Source organism: Corythoichthys intestinalis, chromosome 7 (genome assembly GCF_030265065.1).
Source record: "Corythoichthys intestinalis isolate RoL2023-P3 chromosome 7, ASM3026506v1, whole genome shotgun sequence".
NCBI classification, from domain to species: Eukaryota; Metazoa; Chordata; class Actinopteri; order Syngnathiformes; family Syngnathidae; genus Corythoichthys; species Corythoichthys intestinalis.
The window spans coordinates 36625840-36653688 of NC_080401.1; the positions used below are offsets into that span (position 1 = coordinate 36625840).

Here is a 27849-nt window from a genome sequence, read left to right on the forward strand (position 1 = left end):
GACGTGGCTGGGTCTTCCAGCATGACATTGATCCCAAAGACACAGCCAGGGCAACAAAGCAGTTTCTTCGTAAGAAGCATTTCAAGGTCCTGTTGTGGCCTAACCAGTCTCCAGATCTCAACCCCATAGAAAATCTGTGGAGGGAGGTGAATGTCCGTGTTGCCCAACGACAGCCCCAAAACATCACTGCTCTAGAAGAGATCTGCATGGAGGAATGGGCCAAAATACCAGCAACAGTGTGTGAAAAGCTTGTGCAGAGTTACAGAAAACGTTTGGCCTCCGTTATTGCCAACAAAGGGTACATAACAAGTATTGAGATAAACTTTTGGTATTAATCAATTACTTATTTTCCACCATGATTTGCAAATAAATTCTTTAAAAATCAAACAATGTGATTTTCAGTTTTTTTTTTTTCCCCCACATTCTGTCTCTTATGGTTGAGGTTTACCCATGTTGACTATTACAAGCCTCTCTAATCTTTTCAAGTAGGAGAACTTGCACAATTAGTGGTTGACTAAATACTTATTTGCCCCACTGTATTTAAGCCTGAGAGGATTTTTGTACAATTTTTGTGACTAATGTACGAAACATTAAAACATGGTGGATTTCATCAATAATCGATTTATAATCGAATCGTAGCCTCCGAATCGTAATCGAATCGTTAGGTGCCCTAAGATTTCCACCTCTAGTGTTAACTCTGTGAGAATAGGGCCTCAGTAATACAGATTGAAACACTTTTCTTCTTGGTGACATTTTTTGAGAGATATGAGTATTAGTTCTGTAGTATTTTCACTATATGATACTTATGTGTGTTGTGAAAGAGTTGCCGAAGCTTATGCCAATAAACGGCGCGGTACATGCTACGAATCTGAATGCCTGTGTCCACTATTCTCTCTCTCACTGTGGATTAAAGAAACTACAGCGTCAGGCAAGGGAAAAAACGCACTCATTGGCTTGATCCCTAATTAATGTGAAACTCGCCATTGACACCTTGTAGCATATTTAAATCACTACCTTACTTAATTAAAGAGTGACATGTTTTTTTTTTTTTTTTAAGAGTGACAGGTGGAATTCTGGCAGCGTGGCTCTGTGATGTCACTGCCCTGCGACATCAACAACAATGGCAACCTACTAGTTAAAATAATTTTACAAATTATACAAAAACGAAAACATCAAGAGGGGTTTCAATATAAAATTCAAAGTCCGTGAATCCCTTTAAGGGTAGGTTTTTGTGTCCGTATGCAGCTTTTGCTTGCGTTTGACAGGCTGCAAAAATTTCATATACATAATCTAAATCTTCACATTTTTTCGTATGATCTTTTAATTGTCTTTTTTCTGCCCACACAGAAACACGCTCCAATGTTCCAGCGCATGGATGCTTCCTCTTTGCCCCAGGAGATCATATGCAATGCCAAATCACTGTCTTTCCTCAGTGCAGGATCAGCTCTGTAAATATGCACCATTCAATCCAAGTGCTCAATTATGACCATCACAAACCCTGAAGTTTATTCTCAATGTGTGTGTCCCTCCAGGACCAAAGGGGGCTTTGTGGCTCTCAGCCCCATCTCCCCCCAAGACATGTTCCTGCAGCCGCAGCCTCGCCCCGGGGAGGAAGAGGAGAATGATGATTACTATCAACCCTACCACCCTTATCACTTTGCTCATCACCACCACCACCATTTAGACACACTGGTAATGGCTCTTCCGAAAATCAATATTTTAGCTGCAAGACCTCAATTGATTCTCTATTGCCATCATTTTTTTTTTTTTTTTTTTTTTTTTTGTGATAGGTAATCGAGACCATTTTTATTTGAACCAGATCATGGATTTGTACTTTAAAAGAATGATATTGGTTTTCCCAGGACTCTTAATTGTATTTCCTCAATAACAAATCATCTATTTGCACAACTGTTGCTTCTATCATGAGTGCCAAGTAAACCTAATGGATTCCTGGCGGCAAAGATTGATTAGCAAAACCTTGTGAAGACGTTACTACATGGACAGGCCACGTATTGATTGACTGAGTGATTGATTGCTTAATTTTATGGCAGATCAGGAGGGCCAACATTAAATAAATACACAGTTAAATTATTAAATGTGTTATTAAAATGTTATTTCAATATAAATTTTTATTCTTTTAATATTTATTTATCTTAATATTATTTTGTTAATTTTGTGAATTAATTGACATTAATTCTGAAATATATCTGTTTTAATATATTATTTATTTCAGCCTTTACTTATGTCAACACGTATATAACTTATTTTTTAATTTTTATTTGTTGTTTTAATGCAGATTTTGCAATCAATTTGACATTTTGTTTATATTTTATTAGATACTTAATGAATGAATTTGAATTAACAATGTATTCTATTCCTTGTTAAGTTCATTTAATGATTAATTGTAATAATTTTTTTTTAAACGTCATCAAACAATTTTACAAATGCGCTACAGACAGTGACAAAGTGAATATTACATGACAACTCACTAATTTGCACACATGATTAGTCTTAATATGGGTTCTCAATTGCACATCATTAGCACTGTTTGTGTACTGACGCTGCCCTGTCATACCTTAATCTTTCCTGTCTTCCCTCTTCCTGTCCTATCAGTTAGTCGGTGTATGATATATCCCTTCCTCACAAAGTGTCCTCTTGTTGAATTAAGTGGTGATAATATTGTAATGCTACTTATAACTAGGTAGCATACGTACTGTATATATTCAAAGATGTTTATGCATACCTATTCCCATCGGAGGACATTGACTTTTGTGGCAGGGGTGGGCAAAACATGTACAATAGATGACCCCGAAACGAGGTATCAGCTTTAAAATTAACTTACAAGTTATATGCTCGGTTAGTAGCTTAGCCCATGCTCGTAAATACAGGCACCCCAGTTATGTGTGTGTGGGTGTGCGTGCACGTTTGAGTGCATTCGTTTTTCTATGGAGACGCTGATTTTTGCGTTCCGCGGAAATATTCAATTTAATGCCAGGTTTTTCCAGCCACTCATACCCATGAACATTGCACCTCAGTTGTGGCTCTGTTGCACTATTAGCGTCTTTAGTGGACAAACCGAAACTCCGCTCACCATTTTGGCGGTGCTCTCCGGCGTTTCATGGTCCACATCTTCAGTCCTTGGTTCTCGCTTAGTAGTTGTTGTCGCTTTTGAAAGCTTAGGTTAGAAAAAAACTACGTACGTCCATCTTGTTTCTTCTGTCCTCAGGTGGTTTTGGCTAAGCAAAGCAAATGACCATCTGTAACGGTGGTAGTCACATGATCTGTTTGAAAATTAATTTTGACCCATTATAAAAATATTTTTTTGTTCATTTCATTTATTTTTGTTGGTTTTTTTTTATTGCTTTACAACTTTTATAGACAACATTTTACCAGCAGTGTTAATTTTAAATTAATCGATTGGAAAGTCAACTACATGCAATGACAATTTCGGCCACCGGGGGGGGCTATCCCCCCATTAATTTCCACGTATGCCTATTCCCCATGTTTGGTCTTCATGCATAATAACCAGTGTTGTTAATCACGGCGTTAGAATATAACGGCATTACTAACGGCATTATTTTCTTCGGTAGTGAGTAATCTAATTAATTACTTTTCTCATCTAGGCAACGCCGTCACCGTTACTGAGGCGGGAAAGGCGTGCGTTACTATGCGTTACGATGTTGGTTGACTGACGCGAGAAAAGTCAGAGAAAGACGGACTCAGGGAGACGAGAGAGCAGAGCAGGAGTGGGGAGGAGGCAAGGGAGTGTGAAGCCATTGCAAACGCGATGCTAGGTGGCTCTAATAATACCTGACTGTAGCCGATAGCCTACAAACTACGCCCACATGATGCTTCGGTAGATATCACATATATACAGAACTAGATGCAAATGACAGACACGGCGACATTAGCAACATGTATAATAAAGAAGATGCGTTAGTAAACAGCCGCCATCTTAAAGCAGTACACTTCTCAGGAAGGTTCTGTTGTAGAAAACCTTCCTTGCGAACCTAAGTAACTTTTTATCTAAAATGCTCCTAAATCGGCAAAACTTAACTTAAATCAATCTTCAAATTATGACACAGTTTTAGAACTCTCACATGTTGACAGTAGACAGAAGGGAAATTATGGAATAATGGGAGCAATTTTAACAACTTTAACGGTTGATTCACAACATTAACCCCTTATTACCAAATGTGTCACATTTAATACACTTAGAATTTTAGATTTTGAGACTATTCAGAATTTTGAAATATCTTTCCTCAAAAAAAAAAAAAAATGGATGCAAGTCAACTCATGCATCTGCAGGTTCCATGAGAGAGAAAAAACTGGATTTAGCAAGTATTATAGATATTAGAGCGCTTATTACACATATTTTTTTTTCTTTTTTACAAATTTGAAAAAAGGGTTTCATTAAGACCTTAATTTTCAAATGTTGTGATTCTCTGACAATTTCTTCATATTGCAGGAATTAAGGGGTAAAAATGACTTCCACACATAGCAAAGTTTACTATCTAGTTATCGCAATATCCGCAATACCCCTGTGTCTAGTTAAGTTTAGGGTAAAGAATTGGGCTAGGGCCTATTATCCCAAATTGTTGAGAAAAAAAAATGAAAATTATCACCAGTTACTTTGCCAAGTAACTAATTAGTCTTACATTCAGGTAACTGAGTTACTAACGCAATTACTTTTTGGGAGAAGTAATTTGTAACTGTAATTAATTAATATTTTAATGTAAGATTAACAACACTGATAATAAAATATTGTAATCACAACTGCTGCATTCGACGTTCATCCAGGTGCCAAATGTCGTAGAATATAACCAAGTGACACAACAGTCAAGGCCGGAGCCAACAGCCGTCAAATCACCTCAGCGCACATCATCCATTAGAGCGTCGTCCATGCCCAGACTGGCTGTGGAGCCGCAGGTAAGAAAGACAAGATTCACAATGTTGAGTTTATTTTTTCATTCTCAAGACATTCTCTGTGCCTCTGAAGCCTGGAATGTCAACGGACAGAAAGCTGATGACGCGCTCCTTTTCCACCTTTGGAGACCAGTGTGTAAACCGGCTGTGGCAAGAACAACATTCTCTGGAGAGAGTCAGCCCCGACAGCACGTTTAGACTTCGACAGAAAAGCTATAGAGGTTAAGTTCAAAACTGGCTTTTGATTTTTTTTCTGATAGAAGTAGCTACCTAAATATTTTCCGCACTGACTAACCGATGAATTACTTTTTATGTATATTTTCATCTCTTATTCAAAGGCACTAGAGTGAATGAAAGCAGTCATGAGAGGGGGCGGTCTAAAGAACGGCGCCACCTACTGTCTCCAGATGTGTCCCGCTGCAACTCTGAAGAGCGCAGCCGGGACCCGTCAGGCGAGAGGGTACGCTCCCTCTCGCCTAAAGAAGGACACAATCAGTCCTTACAGAGACAGGTGAGAGCATGTCAAGACTCTCCATTTCATAATATAGTTTCACGCCATGTTCAGGGTTTCAAAACAGGGTTGTACACAAAAGCTAAAGTTCCAAATTAGTTTTTCGAGCCTGGTTTAGGGTTTCCAACAGCTGCGGATGCTGGTCTTTCAATGAGGGGAAACTGAAAGTGTGTCCGCCTGTGAATGCTTTGTGGTAGAGTAGGGCCTCAGCAGCACCCGCTGCTCGGTAGGGAAAGAAACTAGAGTGCTAAAAGTCAAGTCTTCCAACAAAAACAGCTACAATAGAAAAAAACACCAGAAATAAGCTTGATTTTTTTCCCCCCCAAGTCGTTTTTAACAAAGCAAGTGTTACTAGAACGATTATGAAGGTCTCCAGTTCAACTCAGAACAACGGAATAAAAATTGAAACATCCATCCCTTGGATGTTAATATGATAAGATGACTGGTTCGCTCATTTCCCTGTCAATCAAAAAGGGATTCAGCCGCAGACAGAACATCCAATCATCATGCAAAAACCCGAGCATCCGGGCCGGCCAAGCCCCGCCCACTGCCCATAGAAACCCAGAGACGCAGAGCGTCTGAGGGGCGGGATAAACCCACCCTGTAGGCCAGTGTTTTTCAACCGGTGTGCCATGGCACACTAATGTGCAGTGAGAGATTGTCAGGTATGCCGTGAGAAATTATCCAATAAATTATCCAAAATGTTTGTTCGATGTATTTATTCAGATTTAGCATTGGGAAGAGATACATATAAGTATAATTAAAAAAACAAATAAAAAAAAACTTTTATGTATTTATATATACACTCACCGGCCACTTTAATAGGTACACCTGTCCAACTGCTCGTTAACACTTAATTTCTAATCAGCCAATCACATGGCGGCAACTCAGTGCACTTAGGCATGTAGACATGGTTTAAGACAATCTCCTGCAGTTCAAACCGAGCATCAGTATGGGGAAGAAAGGTGATTTGAGTGACTTTGAACGTGGCATGGATGTTGGTGCCAGAAGGGCTGGTCTGAGTATTTCAGAAACTGCTGATCTACTGGGATTTTCACGCACAACCATCTCTAGGGTTTGCAGAGAATGGTCCGAAAAAGAAAAAATATCCAGTGAGCGGCAGTTCTGTGGGCGGAAATGCCTTGTTGATGCCAGAGGTCAGAGGAGAATGGCCAGACTGGTTCGAGCTGATAGAAAGGCAACAGTGACTCAAATAACCACCCGTTACAACCAAGGTAGGCAGAAGAGCATCTCTGAACGCACAGTACGTCGAACTTTGAGGCAGATGGGCTACAGAAGCAGAAGACCACGACGGGTGCCACTCCTTTCAGCTAAGAACAGGAAACTGAGGCTACAATTTGCACAAGCTCATCGAAATTGGACAATAGAAGATTGGAAAAACGTTGCCTGGTCTGATGAGTCTCGGTTTTTCCTGCGACATTCGGATGGTAAGGTCAGAATTTGGCGTCAACAACATGAAAGCATGGATCCATCCTGCCTTGTATCAACGGTTCAGGCTGCTGGTGGTGGTGTAATGGTGTGGGGAATATTTTCTCGGCACTCTTTGGGTCCTTTGGTACCAATTGAGCATCGTTGGAACGCCACAGCCTACCCGAGTATTGTTGCTGACCATGTCCATTCCTTTATGACCACAATGTACCCAACTTCTGATGGCTACTTTCAGCAGGATAATGTGCCATGTCATCAAACTGGAATCATCTCATCTGGTTTCTTGAACATGACAATGAGTTCACTGTACTCAAATGGCCTCCACAGTCAGCAGATCTCAATCCAATAGAGCATCTTTGGGATGTCGTGGAACGGGAGATTCGCATCATGGATGTGCAGCTGACAAATCTGCACCAACTGTGTGATGCCATCATGTCAATATGGACCAAACTCTCTGAGGAATGCTTCCAGCACCTTGTTGAATCTATGCCACGAAGAATTGAGGCAATTCTGAAGGCAAAAGGGGGTCCAACCCATTACTAGCATGGTGTACCTAATAAAGTGGCCGGTGAGTGTACATTGGCACGACACCAGCGGGCGTACCATAATCAATGGATGACGATCTTGGTGAAAAGTATGGCCTAAGCAGCCTGATTTACAATTCCCCTCAAGAATGATGGGAAACAAAAAAACGCTCTTTGTCAGCTTACTATTATAAATATTCTTGTAAGTTAATTTTATTGCTGACACTGCGTTTTGGCTTCATCAGCATGTTGTGCCCCCCCCCCGCCCCAAAAGTCAAACTCCGCCTATGGTTGGAAGCCAATATTTTGGTTTCAAGACAGAGTACCGTATTTTTTGGACTATAAGTCGCACCAGCCAAAAAATGCGCAGTGAAAAGGAAAAAAAAACATAAGCCGCACCGGAGTATAAGTCGCATTTTGGGGGGGAAATTTATTTGATAGAATCCAGCACCAAGAACAGACATGTCATCTTGAAAGACAATTTAAAATACAAGCGAGAACAACAGGCTGAATAGGTGTATGGTAGGCTAACATTACATGACGCTAGAAATTAGAAAAAATCCAGCCCAACCCGACCGGTCCGCGGGTAATAAAGCCCAACACAGCCCGAGCCCGATCAATTAACTTGATTTGCTTGCCCGAGCCCGAAAAACCCCGAAATGTTATGCTTTATTTGTTGGCACGAGCGCGCAAAAAAAAAAATTATGTTTTATTTGTGAGGACTCAGGAGATGGAGGAAATGTGGGGATGCGATGCGTGGTTGCATTTTGTGTGATCATGTTTGTGACGATGCTGGTGCATATATGCATAATGATAACAAATTAAAGCCTGTCGTTAACGAATTCTCCCAGTTAAACAAGACTGTAAGATGGATATTCAATAAATATTTATATCTTTTATATTTGTGTGTCTGTTCTAACAGGCTATCCAGTGGATTTGACATTTATTTTAATCTCCTCGAGTTTTCTCAGTGTTTAAATAGTCTACATATTTTTATGATCATTATAAATGCATTTACACAGAAAAGTTTGTTAAATATATTTTTTGTATGAGACCAAAGCGCCACATTCGTTTACATTCGGCGAAGCCGACACAGGTTTCTGTATAGCATCTTCAACAATCAATTTGAATCCTTTCCATATCCCACTCCTACTGCAGTTGTTTGCTTTTCAATTCCCCTGTCTTTAGTTTGTTTTTCACTCCTAGCTGCTCCAAATCGAAAAGGAAATACCAGGATGCTCGCGTAGGGCGCCAGGGCGGGAGGGGAAGATTGAAAAGAGAGCGGGGCCTTCTCTGTTTTATTTTATTTACCATCCATACATCGTTTTTGTATAAAAATATGAATATCTATTTATTGAAAAAAAAATTAGCGAGAGAGAAGTCGGCCCGACCTGACCGTAAATAATAACACATAAGTCGCTCCAGAGTATAAGAGACCTCTGCCAAACTATGAAAAAAACTGCGACTTATTGTCCGAAAAATACTGTAATGCTTTTAAATTGGATTTTCGAAATAGAATTTCAACACATTGATTGGATTTTGAGCATGGTTCAGGTTTTCAAGCAGAGTGAGGGTTTCCAAGGTGTTTGTGTTACAAAGGTTGAGGTTTCAACGTAGGCTTTTAACCCTCTCAAGGCAAGCGTTTTATTCAGAATTTCTATTTTTCCTGTTACTAAAATTTAGACAAGGCTTTTAAGGTTATAAAATCCGGGTTTGGGGTCTTAGGTTAGGGTTATTTCCGACAATTTCAAGCCAGCAGTAAATCTACACAGTGTAGACCTTCGTTGTAATCAATGGTTCTCTAAACAAATGAAATGATTTTCCTGAAAGTGCCTATGCTTTGTACAGGTGAACACATCAGGTAGTCCAGCCCATTCAGCCTCAGAGTCTGGTACCCCTCGTAATCGCCGCCAGCTCCCGCAGACACCCTCCCGTCCTCGCCCTCACATTTCGTACTCCCCCCTGGTATGCCGAGAACACCCCACGGGCGCACCAAAGGCTTCCTCGGCAGTACTCGCTCCTCATTCAAACTGCCCTGCTCCTTCCTCGTCTCAGGCGTCAGGCCCGAGCCATCCGTCGCCCCAGCGTTACATCTCGGAGCCTTACCTCCCGTTTCACGAGGGCCTCGGGGAAGGCCGGGTGGGTGAGGAACGTGAACACCTCACTTTTGAAACCGCCGTGGCCACCAGCTTAGGACGCGCCAACGCCATCAGCTCAGCCCCTCAGCTAAGACACTCCTGGCAAGGCCCTAACAGACACTTGCGCGACAACTCAGAGCAAGCCCGCGCGCCTGGTGCCGCCGAGCTACTGAGCGACACGGATGATGACGACCGATGCTAAAACAAGAGGAAATTAGCATACGGGATGAGCGGACCTCGGACCCTTGGCTACTGTATGACAAACTTGTCACCCCAGTAGCATCACGGGCGGGACAAAACACCACTGCCATATATCAGCATTGTTTGCTGTCTGTTTCTATTTGCTGTGTATTCATGCTGTGCCTAAAGAAGGGGTGTTTATTACGAAGGAGGCCAACCGTGGACCTTACATTTGAAAATGTAACTTTCATGTGTGCCACGAACATCAACTGGAAGAGTTCAGAGACAAAATGTATCTCTTTCAGTAAATGATCGCTACCATCCCTCCCAGTTGATACGGATTAGACATTGACTGTCGTCAAAGGCAGGTTATTTACAGAAACAATAGGTTAAATTGCATCCACTGGCATTCATCCAGAGGTTTCTGCGTAGATTATATGGGATTTGGGGGTACATACTGTAGCATTTGAAAAAAAAGATTAATTTAATTTGGGTTGTAAATCGATATCTGTGAATGTTTAGTCCAGAAAAGAAGGATTTAGTGGCCCTGACGGCTCACTTACTGAAATGGTGGAGACTGCTTATATAACGCATTTATCTACACGTTTTAACTGTGCCCAAAGCGCTTTACATTAGCTCACATTCACACACCAATTCTGCAGCTTCATACTTGACGGGTAACGATTCATCTTGAGCAACAAGAGAACAATTTTATTCATGTTTCTGTTTCAACAGAGAATGCGTTAATGACATATCTATTCGCTTATAGGGAAATTAAGGTTATAGACACCTGTAACAGTGTGACCAGCATGACTTAGGGAAGAAAATGAATATTTGAACACCCTGCTATTTTACAAGTTCTCCCACATAGAAATCACCGAGGGGTCTGAAATTTTCATCACAGTTGCATGTCCACCGTGAGAGACATAATCTAAATTGAAAAATCCAGAAATCACAATGTATGATTTTTTTTTTAAGGATTTATTTGTGTGATACAGCTGCAAATAAGTATTTGAACACCTAGGAAAATTAATGTTAATATTTGGTACAGTAGCCTTTGTTTGCGGTTACAGAGGTCAAACATTTCCTGTAGTTTTTCCCCAGGTTCGCGCACACTGCAGGAGGGATCTTGGCCCACCCATCAGTCAGGTTTCTGGGCTATCACTAAGAAACACTGAGTTTGAGCTACCTCCAAAGGTTTTCTATTGGGTTTAGCTCTGGAGACCAGCTAGGCCATGCTAGAACCTTGTTATGCTTCTTACGGAGCCACTCCTCGGGTTTCCTGGCTGTGTGGTCATTGTCATGTTGGAAGACCCAGGGACGACCCATCTTCAATGCTCTGACTGAAGGAAGGAGGTTGTTCCCCAAAATCTCACAATACAGGGCCCCAGTCATCCTCTCTTTAATACAGTGCCCTCATCTTGTCCCATGCGCAGCAAAAATCACACCCGAAGCACGATGCTAGCACCCCCATGCTTCACAGTAGGGATGGTGTTCTTTAGTACAGTACTCATCATTCTTCTTTCTCCAAACACGGTTTGTGGAATTATGACCAAAAAGTTCTATTTTACACTCATCTGACCAAAAAACTTGCTCCCATGACTCCTCTACATTATCCATGTAACCCAAGGAAAAAAACACTACACAATTTCAATAATTAGTTGATAAATAAATAAATAAATAAATAGTTAAGATATAAATACAACAGCATACAAATTAAGTAGTTATTGAAAAATAAGTTCTAAAATGTTGTCCAAGAATGGTAAAATGTTGAAGATAATCCATTTCCACTATGATGATGTCATATTGTTGACCAGTAATGTCTGTTAAGCAGTTTTTTTTCTCTCCTTCCCAACTGTCATTCATCTCATATGAACCTGTTGATTGGTTATTTGTATGTGGCCTGATGTTCTATTCCAACGGGGAGAACGACAAGGGGGGGATTTTTCGGGAGAGCGAGGCAAATGTACCATAGTGACGGGATTTGTCGTTCACTTGAGTAACCGAATCCATTCCGGATCGTTCAGTAAAAAGATTCGTTCAAACGAATCGTTCAACGAATCGTTCGCCCCCCTCATCTCCCTCCCCGCCCAAATGAATCGTTCGGTTAGTGAACGGGAAGTGACGTTGGCGAACGAATCACCAAAGACCGCTTCGCAGTATAACTGAACGGGAAGTGACATTCTTGGTCCCTCCCTCTCTTGCACACATTGACCACTCGTCGTAGTTTCAGTAATGAGTGACAGGCAATATCATTCTGCTTTCACAGACAGCCTCGTCTCCCTCCCTCCCGCTGCTGCAAAAGCGACACAGACAGCCTCGTCTCCCTCCCTCCCGCTGCTGCAAAAGCGAAGGAGAACTTCCGCGCCGTCTGTCCTAGTTTTATAGGCTCAAAGTCATGGCTCGTGCTTGCATTTCGATTGAGGACACGGTTAAACATTTTCCTTTTGTGGGGGGAGCGGGGGGTTGGGGTCGGGGGCGCACGGACTTTCTTTAGCATGTTCTTGATCACATTTAACGCAGCATGCTTGCTGTCACGAAAATAAAAATAAATCGAAAGTTTAATTTATAAATATGGAACGACCAACACATCATATTTACCTCTCGCTCTGTTGTATTTTTGTTTTTATGCTCATCACAATTATTTTTAGTCACTATTGTTAAAACTATAAGTGTAAATAGCTAGTTGTCGAATGTGCTGCTCTGAAATAAAGACAATACTACATTTTGATATTTGAGTTTAATTGCAAATCAGTATTAAGATGATCGTATTGAATTTTTGCACTGGTATTAATAAATAAAATAATCCGGTCAACTCCCCTGTCGTCCCCGCATCTCAGCTCGTCAAATGCTGAAGAGAAATGATTGCTTGCTCTTTACGATGTCGCCTTTCTACCCTCATTAGTCTGTTAAGAAAAATGTAGACATATTGCGACATCTCCCATGTCCGCGTGCGTTGTTTTGGGGCGCTTGAGTAGCGCATGATGGACGGATTGACGTAATTTGTCAAACCAACCGACACGCTCTGACACGAAAAAAAATAATAAAACACTCGGAAAAAATTGATATGTATATACAGTTTCATTGCAAATCAGTATTATGGTGATCGGATTGAATTTTTGCACTGGTATTAATAAATAAAATAATCCGGTCAACTCCCCTGTCGTCCCCGCATCTCAGCTCGTCAAATGCTGAAGAGAAATGATTGCTTGCTCTTTACGATGTCGCCTTTCTACCCTCATTAGTCTGTTAAGAAAAATGTAGACATATTGCGACATCTCCCGTGTCCATGTGCGTTGTTTTGGGGCGCTTGAGTAGCACATGATGGACGGATTGACATAATTTGTCAAACCAACCAACACCTGACACGAAAAAAAATAAAATAAAACACTTGGAAAAAATGGACATGTATATACCGTTTCATTGTAAATCAGTATTATGGTGATCATACTAAATATTCTTTTTTTCTGTGCACATATGAGGTAAATATCGCTGCCATGAAGCCTCCATATAGTGACAGTTCTTTGCCCCCTTCATTGCCGTCACGCGACCGCAGCTCAGCTTTTGCTTGCTTCGTAGCTACCCGTGTTTTAAATTACTGTAAATTTGATAGTATGTCGTAATAGGTAGTCGCGAGTCTGTTGAGAAAAGTAGTACACTAAACCATGCTCGCTAGATTTGTGTGGTGTTTTTGTCTTTTTGAGCTGCATTTGATAGGCTCCACGTTAACAAATATGTGACAAAGTCCTTTCCTTTCATTTTTTGATTCGTTCACCGCATAGTCATTACTGGAAAGACAAGTTAGCAGCAAGCTAGGTCAGGAGCCGGAGGACCGAGTCACTGAACGGGAAGTGACAAAACTCAGTCTTGCCCCCCTGCCTGCACGCTGGCTGCTCATTGGCCACACGTGGAAGTGAGTGATATACGCCCTGATTCTGTTTCCGGTCCCTCCCCTGCCTGCGATTAGGCTGGCGTCTGATTGGTCGTGTGCGATGTCAGAAGACGCTGCCGCTTGCTCAACGCCCTCCCACGCAGTGAACAAGCACCAACTTCATAGAACGAATCAGTGCAGATGGTGATTAGTTCGGTCTCGTTCACACAAACAATTCGTTCAAAAAGAACGAATCGTTCGCGACCGATACAACACTAGTTCGGTCTCGTTCACACAAACAATTCGTTCAAAAAGAACGAATCGTTCGCGACCGATACAACACTAATGTACCAGCGAAGCAGATGAGCAGAGACTAAATGAATGAGGAAAACGTCTGTCCTGGAGTTTTTATCGTCACACAACGATAAATGCGGAGTTTATCTACACTGTGTGGACCTTAAAACCTCCCGAAGGTAAATTAAAAGGAGCAATGTAACTCATGTTGCTTTTAGTTGCTAAAAGAAGCTAACCGTTATTAGCGATTAGCGCATGCTAACGTGCTAGCGTGAGTGAAAACTCCTTGTATTAGTGTGTGTACATTTTGCCATTTTTGAACTCAAAAATACTTCAAATAGGCATTGAATATTTTACACTGGCTAAGTGTAAATATCTGTCAAGGGACACGACGTGCGTGCTCCTTGGACCTTTTTCGTAATTTGGATAATTTGAGGACCATCGAGGAGAAAAACGGGCGTCGACGGCGTGTCGGGCCGTCATCTTCTCAGCGTTCTCAATAGTGTTGTATCGGTCGCCGAACGATTCGTTCGTTTTGAACGAATTGTTTGGGTGAACGAGACCGAACTAATAACCATCTGCACTGATTCGTTCTATGAAGTTAGGGCTTGTTCGCTGCGTGGGAGGGCGTTGAGCAAGCGGCAGCGTCTTCTGACATCGCACACGACCAATCAGACGCCAGCCTCATCGCGGGCAGGGGAGGGAGCGGAAACAGAATCAGGGCGTCTGTCAATCACTTCCACGTGTAGCCAATAAGCAGCCAGGGTGCGCGCAAGGGGGCAAGACTGAGTTATGTCACTTCCCGTTCAGTGACTCGGTCCTCCGGTTCCTGACCTAGCTTGCTGCTAACTTGACTTTCCAGTAATGCGGTGAACGAGTCAAAAAAATGGAAGGAAATGACTTTGTCACATATTTGTTAATGTGGAGCCTATTAAATGCTGCTCAAACAGACAAAACACCACACAAATCTAGCGAGCATGGTTTAGTGTACTTTTCTCAACAGACTCGGGACTACCTATGACTGATGACATTCTATCAAATTTACAGTAGTTTAAAACACTGGTAGCTAAAAAAAAAAAAAAAAAAAAAACGGGTAGCTACGAGGCAAGCAAAAGTGAGCTGAGGTCACGTGACGGCAGTGAAGGGGGTAGAAAACTGTCACTATATGGAGGCTTCATGGCAGCGATATTTACCTCATATGTGCACAGAAAAAAAGAATATTTAGTATGATCACCATAATACTGATTTGCAATGAAACTGTATAAACATGTCAAATTTTTCCGACTGTTTTATTTATTTTTTTCGTGTCAGAGCGTGTCAGGTGCTGGTTGGTTTGACAAATTATGTCCATCCGTCCATCATGTGCTATTCAAGCGCCCAAAAACAATGCACGCGGACACGGGAGATGTCGCAATATGTTTACATTTTTCTTAACAGACTAATGAGAGTAGAAAGGCAACATCGTAAAGAGCAAACAATTATTTCTCGTCAGCATTCGACGATCTGAGATGAGGGGACGACAGGGGAGTTGACCGGATTATTTTAATTGTTAATACCAGTGCAAAAATTCAATACGATCATCTTAATACTGATTTGCAATTAAAATGTCAAATATCAAAATGTAGTATTATTTTTATTTCAGAGCAGCACATTTGACAACTAGCTATTTACACTTTAGTTTTAACAATATTAGTGACCTAAAATAATAGTGATGAGCATAAAAACTAAAAATACAACAGAGCGAGAGGTAAATATGATGTGTTGGTCGTTCCATATTTAGAAATTAAACTTTCGATTTATTTTTATTTTCGTGACAGCAAGCACGCCGCGTTGGCTGGTAGCAGCAGCATTGTATATGTGATCAAGATCATGCTAAAGAAAGTCCGTGCGCCCCCGACCCCAAACCCCCACTCCCCCCACAAAAGGAAAATGTTTAACCATGTCCTAAATCGAAATGCAAGCACGAGCCATGACTTTGAGCCCATACAAATACGACAGACGACGCGGAAGTTCTCCCTCGCTTTTGCAGCAGCGGGAGGGAGACGAGGCTGTCTGTGAAAGCAGAATGATATCGGCTGTCACTCATTTCTGAAACTTCGATGAGCGGTCAATGAGGAACTTGTGTGCAAGAGAGGGAGGGACCAAGCAATGTCACTTCCCGTTCAGTTATACTGCGAAACGGTCTTTGGTGATTCGTTCGGCAACGTCACTTCCCGTTCACTAACCGAACGATTCATTTGGGCGGGGAGGGAGATGAGGGGGGCGAACGATTCGTTGAACGATTTGTTTGAATGAATCTTTTTACTGAACGAACCGGAATGGATCCGTTTACTCAAGTGAACGACAGATCCCGTCACTAGTTCTCAACGGTCATCAACCATCTTGCCATCAACCAGAGCCCACCTCTCATCTCTTTTCCTTCTTCTTTCTAACTTTTCCATCTATTTCCCTCTCAAGAACATCTGACTGTGAGTACTGAGACATACAGAAAGTGCACATATTTTTTTTGCTGTTAAAGCGAAACGGTCGCCAAGTTTTTGACCTCAACGTTAACAAGCGTCGACTCAGGCCTGCACCGTTCTCTTTGGGTGGGAAGTTTTTTTTCATTTATACATTATTTGATTTCCTGTGTTTATATATGAGTGAATGACAAGTTTGAAGTATTGCTCTTGTGTGAGTTAAAACAAAATACACATTTTTAATTTAATGAAAGACTGAAATCGTATTATTATTATTTCTTAGTAGGGCAAATATGTTTTAAAATTCTACTAAGTGGAGGCACCAAACCATTTAAGTTGTTTTTTCATACTTTATTCAAATTATAGGAACCACTTACACTAAAAATTCGAACCCAGAGCCCACCCAGCGTGTCACGGTGGTAGGGGCTACATCCAAATGGTCACAGGCAAACTTAAGACGGGCCTTGACATGTGCTGGTTTAAGCAGGGGAACCATGACGTCTTAGTGTATTACCAAGTGTAACCTTGGAAACGGTGGTCTCAGCGCTTTTCAAGTAATGGACCAACTCCAGTCGTTTAGGTCTGGGCTGATTCATCACCTTTCGTAGGATCATTGCGACCCCACGAGGTGATACCTTACATGGGGTTCCACTCCGATTGAGATTGTCTGTCATGTTTAACTTCTTCCATTTTCTAATGATTACTCCAACAGTGGACCTTTTTTCACCAAGATGCCTGGCAATTGCTCCGTAGCCCTTTCCAGCCTTGTGGAGGTGAACAATTTTGTCTCTCGTGTCTTTGGACAACTCTTTGGTCTTGACCGTGTTACAAGTTTGAGTCTTACGTCGTATGGGGTGGACAGGTGTCTTTGTGCCTCTATAGACCTCAAACTAGTGCATCTGATTCAGGATAATATATGGAGTGGAGGTGACTATTAATAGGCGGACTAACAGGCCTTTCAGGGTCAGAATTCTAGCTGATAGACAGGTGTTCAAAAACGTATTTGCAGCTGTATCACACAAATAAATTGTTAAAAAATCATGCATCGTGATTTCTGAATTTTTCTTTTTAGATTATCACTCTCACAGTGGACATGCACCTACGATGAAAATATCAGACTCCTCCATGGGAGAACTTGCAAAATAGCAGGGTGTTCAGGTACTTGTTTTTTCCACTGTATATTTAAGTGCACCTAGCTTGAACCCACATGGCAAATTGTGTACCTTTCCCACTCAATACCAACAATTTTTAATTACCATACTTATGTTTCAGTTTCTATTCCATTAAGGCATTGAATTTGTAGCACATAAAAAGTGTTTTTTTATTTCAACATGCATGGTGAAGGTGAGACCACTATTTTTGCATTCATGCTAGTTGACCCTCACAAGGATACGTGTGTGTACTAATGAAATGTTGTTGTTTTTTTCTCCTCCTAATCACATGCTGACACAGTTTTAAAATGGTGTATTTATATCAAGTTCTGTTATGGTCTGTAACTTGAATGTGTGTCTAAAATGTGAACAATGGACTAAAGAAATGGTTGCTCAAGTCCTTAAAACGTAATGTCGTGAACAGAAAATAACGTTACATTTGTAGTCCATGCAGGTTCAGTAAACCTTCAGCCAGTAGAGCAAACAGATGACCACTTAAAGTGGTTGACGTACACGCAGGCTGGGTATTTTTAATAAATGTATAGCTTCATTTTGGCATATTTCCCAAATGGCCACGTGAATGAATTTTTGTACTCGGCTGTCTAAAGCTATTTTCAACTATTAGTGGACACAGTATCTTCATTTTGTGTGCGCCTATTGCTTTTTAAAACCTTTATTGTCCTTCTTATTTGTAGCTCCCAATTTTGTGTTGCTTTTTAAGCTACAATTGCTTAAAATGGCTGACCACAGCCTGCAAATACAGGTAGTCCGCGGTTTACGAACGAGTTTCGTTTCTACGCTGGCGACGTTACCCGAATTTCCGCATAAGTCAGAATTAACCCTTTAAGTGCCCCTAAATACCCCCTAAATCACAAAATAACTATCCAAAAAACACATATTTTACGTCATATTAATAATATTAAGTAGGGTTGTTCTGATCCATGTTTTTTTGTGCCCGATCCAATCCCGATTGTTTTAGTTTGAGTATCTGCCGATCCCGATATTTCCCGATCCGATTGCTTTTTTTTTGCTCCCGATTCAATTCCAATCATTCCCGATAAATTTTCCCGATCATATACATTTTGGCAATGCATTAAGAAAAAATTGAATAAAACTCGGACGAATATATACATTCAACATACAGTACATAAGTACTGTATTTGTTTATTATGACAATAAATCCTCAAGATGGCATTTACATTATTAACATTCTTTCTGTGAGAGGGATCCACGGATAGAAAGACTTGAGACTTTGTATATTGTGACTAAATATTGCCATCTGGTGTATTTGTTGAGCTTTCAGTAAATGATACTGTAGCCATCCCAAATGCATGATGGGAAGTGGAACCATAACTGTGCGTAGTGCTACCAATTGATATATCTTCTCTGTGTTGGGAAATAACATTAAGTGTTAAGAAAAAGATCAATTGCTACCTTGCTTCCCCACATTGCTTCCCATGATATTTTTAATCGTAGGGAGAGGGATTGTAAGGCTTTAGCCAATTAAAAAAAGGCGCCAAAGGCTGCCAAAATTCACTCTACTCATTTTACACCGCCTTTTACCTCTCTATATAGGTAAAACGGCACCATTACAGATTGAGCGCGACAATGCGTGAATGGGTCGTGCAGCGCATGCATTAATTGCGTTAAATATTTTAATGTGATACTTTTTTTTTTTTAATTAATCACCGCCGTTTTCGGGATAAATTTGATAACCCTACCTTAAGCCTAAACTAAAGACTCTGGATGAGTGTAACATATTATGTCTGTAACGTTAAATACAATTAGAAAACGATTTAATTAAAAAAAATATATACAGTATATCAAAAAAAGGCATGGCCGATATTTTTTGCCGATTCAGATTCCTTTGAAAATGACATGATCGGACCCGATCGATTGGGACATCTCTAATATTAAGTAAGAAATATGATTACTTCCTGTCGGTAACATCGATTACACCATAATTCCTACAACTGACATTTATTTATTTGTCACTGTCAAATTATGAACACACAATTAAAAAAAAATACAATAATGACAAAGTTTACAATAATACAGTTTGGTAAATCAATAGACATATTTGCTTACAAAAACATACATCAATGGTTGCACAATAATACAGAGGGAAATAAGGTCCAAATTGTGGGAAATTTAACAAGAAAAACGGCAGCTATTAGTCGCATCGGTCCAGTAGTGAAAACGAACATGGCTCAGCAAGCTAGCGGGTTAATAGCGAGCTAACTGGGGGTGTATTGCCGAGCCCGTGCCATTTACTGTTTCTTTGCCTTCTTGAAATATAAACTGGCATTCTCCCCCGCTTCCCAACGTGAAAGCAACAATGAAAACTCACAGTAAGTAGCGCTGGCGTGATGTCAAACAAGTCCGAGTGCAAGAAAGGAAAGCGGACCGCACATATAGTATGATGAAATACCAGATATGCATTGCAATTATAGATCAGCCATTTAATAAATAACAAAACTAAAAAACAAAAGCATACTGTACTTACCATCAATGCTGAGAGGTTTCTTTAAAAAAAAAAAAAAAAAAATTTAAATGACTGGAGACAAAATGGCGGACGAGACCCAGCGACTACCTGTATGTTGCAGTTCATTATTTGGGATGGATTTTTGTTGTCCCTGTGCCTTAATGATTTTCTTTCAATCGGCTTAAAGGTTAAAGTGCCACCTGCTGCTTTTTGGCATGTTTTTTCATCTTTGGCTATTTGTTTGACGGGTTCTGTTTCTTTACTGGAAATATTTTGTAGTGGTCTTTAAGGGATCAACGCATAGAAAGACTTGTTACGCTGCCGGTCTTCCAGAGTATGACTAGCGACATAAACATGTCATCTGTTCAACCCTTTCAATTTGAACCTGAGAAAAAAGCAAATTGAACAGGAAAGACGGGTTGAGAAGAGACGAGAGTAGGTAAAAAAAACGGTGTTCTGCCAAAATGTGCTACACCGGCAAAACGTCCTACAAAAAACGAATTTGACACCCAAAGTACTACCCTGCGCTTTCAGATTGTTTTGTTTCGATGCATACAGACAAAACGTACTAAAGATGCCTTGAGAACATACATAAACGTAGTAATAAGGGCTGTCAAACGATGAAAATTTTTAATCGAGTTAATTACAGCTTAAAATTAATCGTAATTAATCACAATTCAAACCATCTATAAAATATGCCATATTTTTCTGTAAATTATTGTTGGAATGGAAAGATAAGACACAAGACGGATATATACATTCAACATACGGTACATAAGTACTGTATTTGTTTATGATAACAATAAATCAACAAGATGGCATTAACATTGTTAACATTCTGTTAAAGCGATCATGGATAGAAAGACTTGTAGTTCTTGAAATATAAATTTGAGTATAAGTTATAGTAATTTCATATTAAAACCCCTCTTAATGTTTTCGTTTTAATAAAATTTGTAAAATTTTCAATCAAAAAATAAACTAGTAGCCCGCCATTGTTGATGTCAATAATTTCACAATGCTCATAAAATCAGTCGCCCCCAAGCGCCAGCAGAGGGTGAAAAAACACCAAAAAACACAAGTAACAAGTGGACATGACACTGTGCTGTCATTTTAATCTGTTTGAGCGGGGCATGTGCATTAATTGCATCAAATATTTTAACGTGATTAATTAAAAAAAATAATGACCGCCTGTTAACGCGATAATTTTGACAGCCCTCGTAGTAATATCAAATAAGAGTGGTTTAAATACGCTACCTGACTAATGTGGTCAAAAGATCAACAATCTGCTTTACAGGTACCACAAGAAAACACAATGCTTAAAAGTATGAGAGGGAAACACACGCAAAAAGTACTCTGAGGCAAAGAAAAGGTAACGTAAGACTCAATAAAAACACAAATAGTCAGTACTCACCGCTTTCAACTGATGAGCGCATGTGTTGGACGACTCGCTGCGTAGAAGGAATTGCAGTAAACCGGTAGTGTTCGTCAACAGTGACAAACTACGTCATCACCCCGAGCGTCCATTACGCGCATAAAACATGGCGCCCTCCGTAAGTCAAAACATGTACTAAATATTATAGATATTTTAATCAATGGCAATATTTAATGTGTTTCTAATAAGATTTTAGTAAAAGAGAACAATTGTGGCTTATTAGAGCCTACAAGTCTTTCAGTCCGAGGTTCCCTTTAAATGGTCTTACATTTTGGGGTACTACTGCCCCCTGTTGCTTAGGCATGATATTGACATCTTGAGAAAGTGTTTTTTGTATTTTTTGTATCACGTGCTGTGTAAAAAAAAAAAAAAAAATCTAAAGAAACAAAAAATACCTGTGTGTGTAGCCCTAATGTCTGTATTCATAACAGCCTCAAGTGTGCCTGGGAACTTTCACCCGTAAGAGTCTGCTCTCAACACAGAATTTTCTTGATGAGAGTCTCAAATATGTTGTATAAAGTGGAAAAAAATAATGTAATTTTAGTTCAGTCATGATGCTCATATAATGACTGACTAAAATGTGTTTACAAGATCATTAAAGAAAGATAACTTGTCTTTTCCTGATGGTAATTGTTGAATACGTTCTTCAAAATATCAAAACTATTTTTAGTTGAAGTTAATAAATTACATAATTTATACTTTTTTATTATATGCGCGTTCAAACAGGTCTGCTTCTTTCCATCGCACGTAAGTTCAAAAGACCTTGATTCGAGACTCAGCCATGAACTTTGACCACAAACGTTTCCAAGCACTGTACTAATGCCCTGAGAATGTGTCAGCTTACTGATGGCGCTTGCATTGATGCGCGAAACTACTCTTTGCGGGGAAAGTCTTTCGTCTATTTCACACCACAACAAATCGACACTCACTTTTCTGTTGATTAACTTTTTCAGTGCCATTGAAGATGATAGACATCCAATCGCGTGTAAATTTTAATTAATTTATTACTAGTAGACATCCAATCCACTTGAACTGGGAAGTCTGTTGAACATTCGTTCATTTGCTGTCAGCCTTCCAGTCTATCACTGTCAATGGCAGCCAATGAGTCGTGCTTCAATATACAGTGGGGCAAATAAGTATTTAGTCAACCACTAATTGTGCAAATCTCCCACTTGAAAATATTAGCGAGGCCTGTAAATGTCAACATGGGTAAACCTCAACCATGAAAGACAGAATGTGAAAAACATAAAAAACAGAAAATCACTGTTTGATTTTTAAAGGATTTATTTGCAAATCATGGTGGGAAAAAAAGTATTTGGTCAATACCAAAAGTTCATCTCAATACTTTGTTATATACCCTTTGTTGGCAATAACAGAGGCCAAACGTTTTCTGTAACTCTTCACAAGCTTTTCACACACTGACGCTGGTATTTTGGCCCGTTCGTCCATGCAGATCTCCTCTAGAGCAGTGATGTTTTGGGGCTTTCGTTGGGCAACACGGACTTTCAACTCCCTCCACAGATTTTCTATGGGGCTGAGATCTGGAGACTGGCTAGGCCCCTCCAGGACATTGAACGCTTCTTTCGAAGCCACTCCTTTGTTGCCCTGGCTGTGTGTTTGGGATCATTGTCATGCTGAAAGACCCAGCCAGGTCTCATCTTCAATGCCCTTGCTGATGGAAGGAGATTTTCACTCAAAATCTCTCGATACATGGCCCCATTCATTCTTTCCTTTACACAGATCAGTCGTCCTGGTCCCTTTGCAGAAAAACAGCCCCAAAGCATGATGTTTCCACCCCCATGCTTCACAGTGGGTATGGTGTTCTTCGGATGCAATTCAGTATTCTTTCTCCTCCAAACATGAGAACCTGTGTTTCTACCAAACAGTTCTATTTTGGTTTCATCTGACCATAACACATTCTCCCAGTCCTCTTCTGGATCATCCAAATGCTCTCTAGCGAACCGCAGATGGGCCTGGACGTGTACTTTCTTCAGCAGGGGGACACGTCTGGCAGTGCAGGATTTGAGTCCTTGGTGGCGCATTGTGTTACTGATGGTAGCCTTTGTTACTGTGGTCCCAGCTCTCTGAAGGTCATTCACTATGTCCCCCCGTGTGGTTCTGGGATTTTTGCTCACTGTTCTTGTTATCATTTTGACGCCACAGGGTGAGATCTTGCATGGCTCCACAGATCGAGGGAGATTATCATTGGTTTTATATGTCTTCCATTTTCTAATAATTGCTCCCACAGTTGATTTCTTTACTCCAAGTGTTTTACCTATTGCAGATTCAGTCTTCCCAGCCTGGTGCAGGAGTACAATTTTGTCTCTTGTGTCCTTCGACAGCTCTTTGGTCTTGGCCATAGAAGAGTTTGGAGTGTGACTGACTGAAGTTGTGGACAGGTGTCTTTTATGATAATGAGTTAAAACAGGTGCCATTAATACAGGTAACGAGTGGAGCCTCCTTAGACCTCGTTAGAAGAAGTTAGACCTCTTTGGCAGCCAGAAATCGTGCTTGTTTGTGGATGACCAAATACTTATTTTCCATTCAAAGTATGAAATAAATTCTTTAAAAATCAAACAATGTGATTATCTGTTTTTTTTTTCACATTCTGTGTCTCATGGTTGAGGTTTACCCATGTTGACAATTACAGGCTTGTCTAATCTTTTCAAGTAGGAGAACTTGCACAATTGGTGGTTGACTGAATACTTATTTGCCCCACTGTAGTTTCTGACTGAGTGTTAGCTTTTAAAAATATTTGGTTTTATCAGTCCACAAAAGTTGAATGGTTTGTGTCATGTGTGGAGGAAAAATGGAACAGCTCACCAACATCAACACCTCATCCCCACCGTGAAGCATGGTGGAGGTACCATCATGATTTGGGGCTGTTTTGCTGTCTCAAGGCCTGGACAACTTGCAATCATTAACTCATTTGTTCCCAAAAATGTATAAATATGTTCTATTTTTCATTGTTTCAATGTCCCAAAGACGTATTTATACGTCTTTTAAGGTTTTTTTCACAAGAGACATCTCTAGGGTCTGATGCGACTTAGCTCCAAAGCACAATGCTGAAAATCCACTTTAAAGCAATAAAACTGGCCACTGGAGAGCAGTAGCGCATTTGGTAAGACCCGCAACCCGATTCAACGGAACGAACGGCCGGGGCGCAGGCGGAAGACAACCGAATGGACGTCCAGGACGCCAGGCGCGGGAAGTCCGAGCAGGACGACCGGGAGGACGTCCGGGACGCCAGGCAATTAACGACCAAGTATGACAACCAGGAGGACGTCCAGGATGTCAGGCGGACGACCAAGCAGAACAACCGGGAGGATGCCAGGCGCTGGACGACCGAGCAGAACGACCGGGACCACCAGTGCAGCGGACGATACCGTTGAGTCTGTGCCACTCGCGTCCCCCGCAAACCTCCAGTGTCCTGCAACTCAGCCAGAAACGCACACGGCCAAACCAGTTCCTCCCCAGGAACACAACATGCCCTACACAAGTTTCCCAGGCGAACTCCGCCACGAGGCAGTGGTCACCACAAAAGAAAGACTCCAAAAAATCCATCGTGATGAGACATTACAGGCGGTGACGAGGGAAAAGCCCACCCTGTCCGCCGAGACAGCCGCGGCGGCCACAACAGCACCATCTCCTAGCCCAACAGTCCAGCTATGTGCAAATAAATTGTTACTTTACTATCAAAAGCTCTATTTGTCTTGTTGTTTATGTTCTTTTGTAGAAGGAAAACATTATTCAGATGTTTGGGATGTAAAAAAATAGCTGTGTCAGTTATATTTGAAATGTATGTTTTTAGAAAAAGCTCAATTTCTCTGTTTTTTCATCAGAAATTGGAAAATTGTTCAAACTAAGCTATTTGCTGATTTCTAAAGAATGGAAAAAGATAACTTTTTTTCCTGCTGAAAGAAGAGAGTCTAATCTTTCTTTTGGTTGGTTCCATGTTTCTATAGCAATAGAACAGAATTTTCTGTGGGCCTTGCAAAATCAGTCGAAATCCAGTAAAACGGCCGGGAGCAAAGGGGGTTGAAATGGTGAAAATGGCTGGGAGTGAATGAGTTAATGGAAGAATGAATTCAAAAGTTCATCAGGATGTTTATTTTGGGGTGGTTTTAGTTCAAGCAGACACTGTTTTTTTCATCTGTGTGGTTTTGACAAAGATCAGATCCCATTTTATGGTGTTTTTATTCAGGAATGTGAGAAATTCCAAAAGGTTCAGATAAATTTTCATACCACTGTAATTAAAGTACAAAGTACTTGCTTTAAAATTTACTGTACAAGTAAAAAGTAAAATAATTTTCTCCTGATGCAAAATGTAATATATGCATTATGAAGTCTATGGTATATACTGTATACATACATACAGAGAGCTGAGTCAATATTCAATCAGAATCAGAAAATGTACTGCTCACTTTTATTTAAACTTTGCAGAATGGAAAAGAACAAGCAATAAAATTGACTGCCCTGTAAACAGAAGCTTAACAAGCTCAAAAACTCAAAATTTAGCTTTATAGCGGATTTCAAGCAACTGTCAGGACAGGTGCATAATGCCACCTACTGTCCAAGAGTGAGGTGGTTTTTACTGGTCAATAGTTGTGCGGATTTGCGTTATAATACACGGGCGCTTTCATTTCCAATGCAAAAACTCCAACACACACTGTAGGTGAAATAGAACGCTATCTTTGTAGTAGCCTAGTAATAGTACATAAAATATCCAGCATGCGTGTGTACAGCGATTATGCACGACTTGTATGGAGAAAAAGCGCGAGCATGACAAATTTGGACAGAAACGGTTGTTTTTGGATGGGAAAAACAAAATAAGATCCTCAGCACCTGCCGCTGTAAGTCACTTCCAGCGCCCCGGTGAACTTTGCCAATCTGCGCAATCGAGGGTTTTAGACCTGGTAAATTGTCAACGAAATGCTAACTGCTCCAACATGAAAGTTACAAATTGCAATGAAAAGACTGACTTCTCAGTGACCCACAGTCGGTGCTTCGTTGGCATGGCAACAAGCCTCAGTACACGTGCTGATCTAGCCAAAATGTTCTAGTTTGAAAAACATACCCAGTAAAAAGTCCAGATTTGTCATACATTCAATATTTACCTGATTTTTTTCCCTTAGTACTTTTACAGTAAATGTGCGGAATTGCATGAGACCCCCCTTTTATCAGAGCCCAACTTTTTCCGTAAATCGAATCCATCTTGAGCCGACAGTGAGGCAGCAGCCACGCACTCTTTAGATTCCAATGCGACATTCCTCACCCAGGCCACAGTCCTCGCCCTTTCGACCTTCACGTCAAGTCAAAAGATGAATGCGAGAAGGCATAAGGTGAAGGTCAATGGCAAAGCAAGCAGAAAACATGGATGTGGTAAAAAAAAGAGACGCGTCATGTGTGACATTGATAAATAAAGGTGAGCTACTCTCAAAAGTTGGCCTCTCTAATCTCAATCTAATGAAACCTGGCATTGGCGCACATTGGCTTGCATCTCTACTTTTTTCTGTTTTGTGTTACTTCTGCCTGTGCGAGACACGAGGAGCCAAAAGATGTTTGTATTGGAAAGATCTCATTGCTGATTGGGACATGACAACTCTCTACTATCATCACAAATTGGACTTATGATTTTATGCAATTTGGACATTGTACAAGCTTCCGAGGAAGGTATATGCTTTGGTGGTGATTAGATTTTGGTTTGTTTTGGCCTTGGCAGAAGTCACCATGTGTGTGCGTCACATTTAGGACTTCCACGGGAGTCCAAGTGAGCCAACCTATAAGTCGGAGTGGTCCACAAGGGTGGCTCTATCTGAAGCCATGCGGGCATGGATGCTACTTTTGCTGACCTTCGTAAGTCCTCTAAATTACTTCTATATATCACAAAATATGGTGTGTGTGTGTGTGTATATATATATATATATATATATATATTTGTTTGCTTTAGTCGGAAAATGCTGTTTTAAACGTTTTCCCTCAAGTATTATTTGGTAGTTGTCAGTGTTTCCGTGTTTTTTGAGGAAAAATAACTGTTAATATGGATAAAAATTGACTTAGTTGAAGATTGAAATTTTACAATTTTATAATTAAATATAACTGGCCAACATTTACATTTCATTTTTTGTTGCAGCAGGTTTTTCTATTTTTTATTTTTGTAACTGATTCTTTACAAATTTTGGTCGCTAATTTCACATCTGCAATCTTTTTTTTTTTTTTTAATGCTTTTGTTTTCATGCCAATTTTTGAAATTCTCGGTAACTTATATCGATTCTTCTTACACTTTCACGCAATACCAGTTGAACTTTTCAGGCCTTTGCATAGCTATATACAATACTTTTTTTTTTTTTATCGTATTCCAAATTAGCGTGTCACAGTTGACTGATTTTCACATATTGGCAGCACTTTGGCAGCGGTGCAGTACAGCGC

General features: G+C 40.5%; 2 protein-coding genes across 6 annotated transcripts in view; both read left to right on the forward strand.

Moving 5' to 3' along the window:
* LOC130918675 (voltage-dependent R-type calcium channel subunit alpha-1E) overlaps positions 1-12155 on the forward strand; it is a 312447-nt gene extending 300292 nt beyond the window's left edge. Inside the window, exons 44-49 of the mRNA XM_057840588.1 lie at positions 1348-1448; positions 1533-1692; positions 4801-4929; positions 5000-5147; positions 5265-5437; positions 9259-12155. Coding sequence (XP_057696571.1) covers positions 1348-1448; positions 1533-1692; positions 4801-4929; positions 5000-5147; positions 5265-5437; positions 9259-9750 — 1203 coding nt within the window. The 3' untranslated portion in view covers positions 9751-12155. The remainder of the gene's footprint in view (positions 1-1347; positions 1449-1532; positions 1693-4800; positions 4930-4999; positions 5148-5264; positions 5438-9258) is intronic.
* A 1779-nt stretch (positions 12156-13934) lies between these two features.
* si:dkey-21p1.3 (collagen alpha-1(I) chain) overlaps positions 13935-27849 on the forward strand; it is a 69342-nt gene continuing 55427 nt past the window's right edge. For 3 of the 5 annotated variants that reach the window (XM_057842054.1, XM_057842055.1, XM_057842056.1), the window contains exons 1-4: positions 13935-14072; positions 17425-17510; positions 26700-27093; positions 27172-27276. In XM_057842054.1, the coding sequence (XP_057698037.1) occupies positions 27244-27276 (33 nt within the window). In that variant the 5' untranslated portion in view covers positions 13935-14072; positions 17425-17510; positions 26700-27093; positions 27172-27243. The remainder of the gene's footprint in view (positions 14073-17424; positions 17511-26699; positions 27094-27171; positions 27277-27849) is intronic. The other 2 variants (XM_057842057.1, XM_057842058.1) reach the window with 2 other exon arrangements.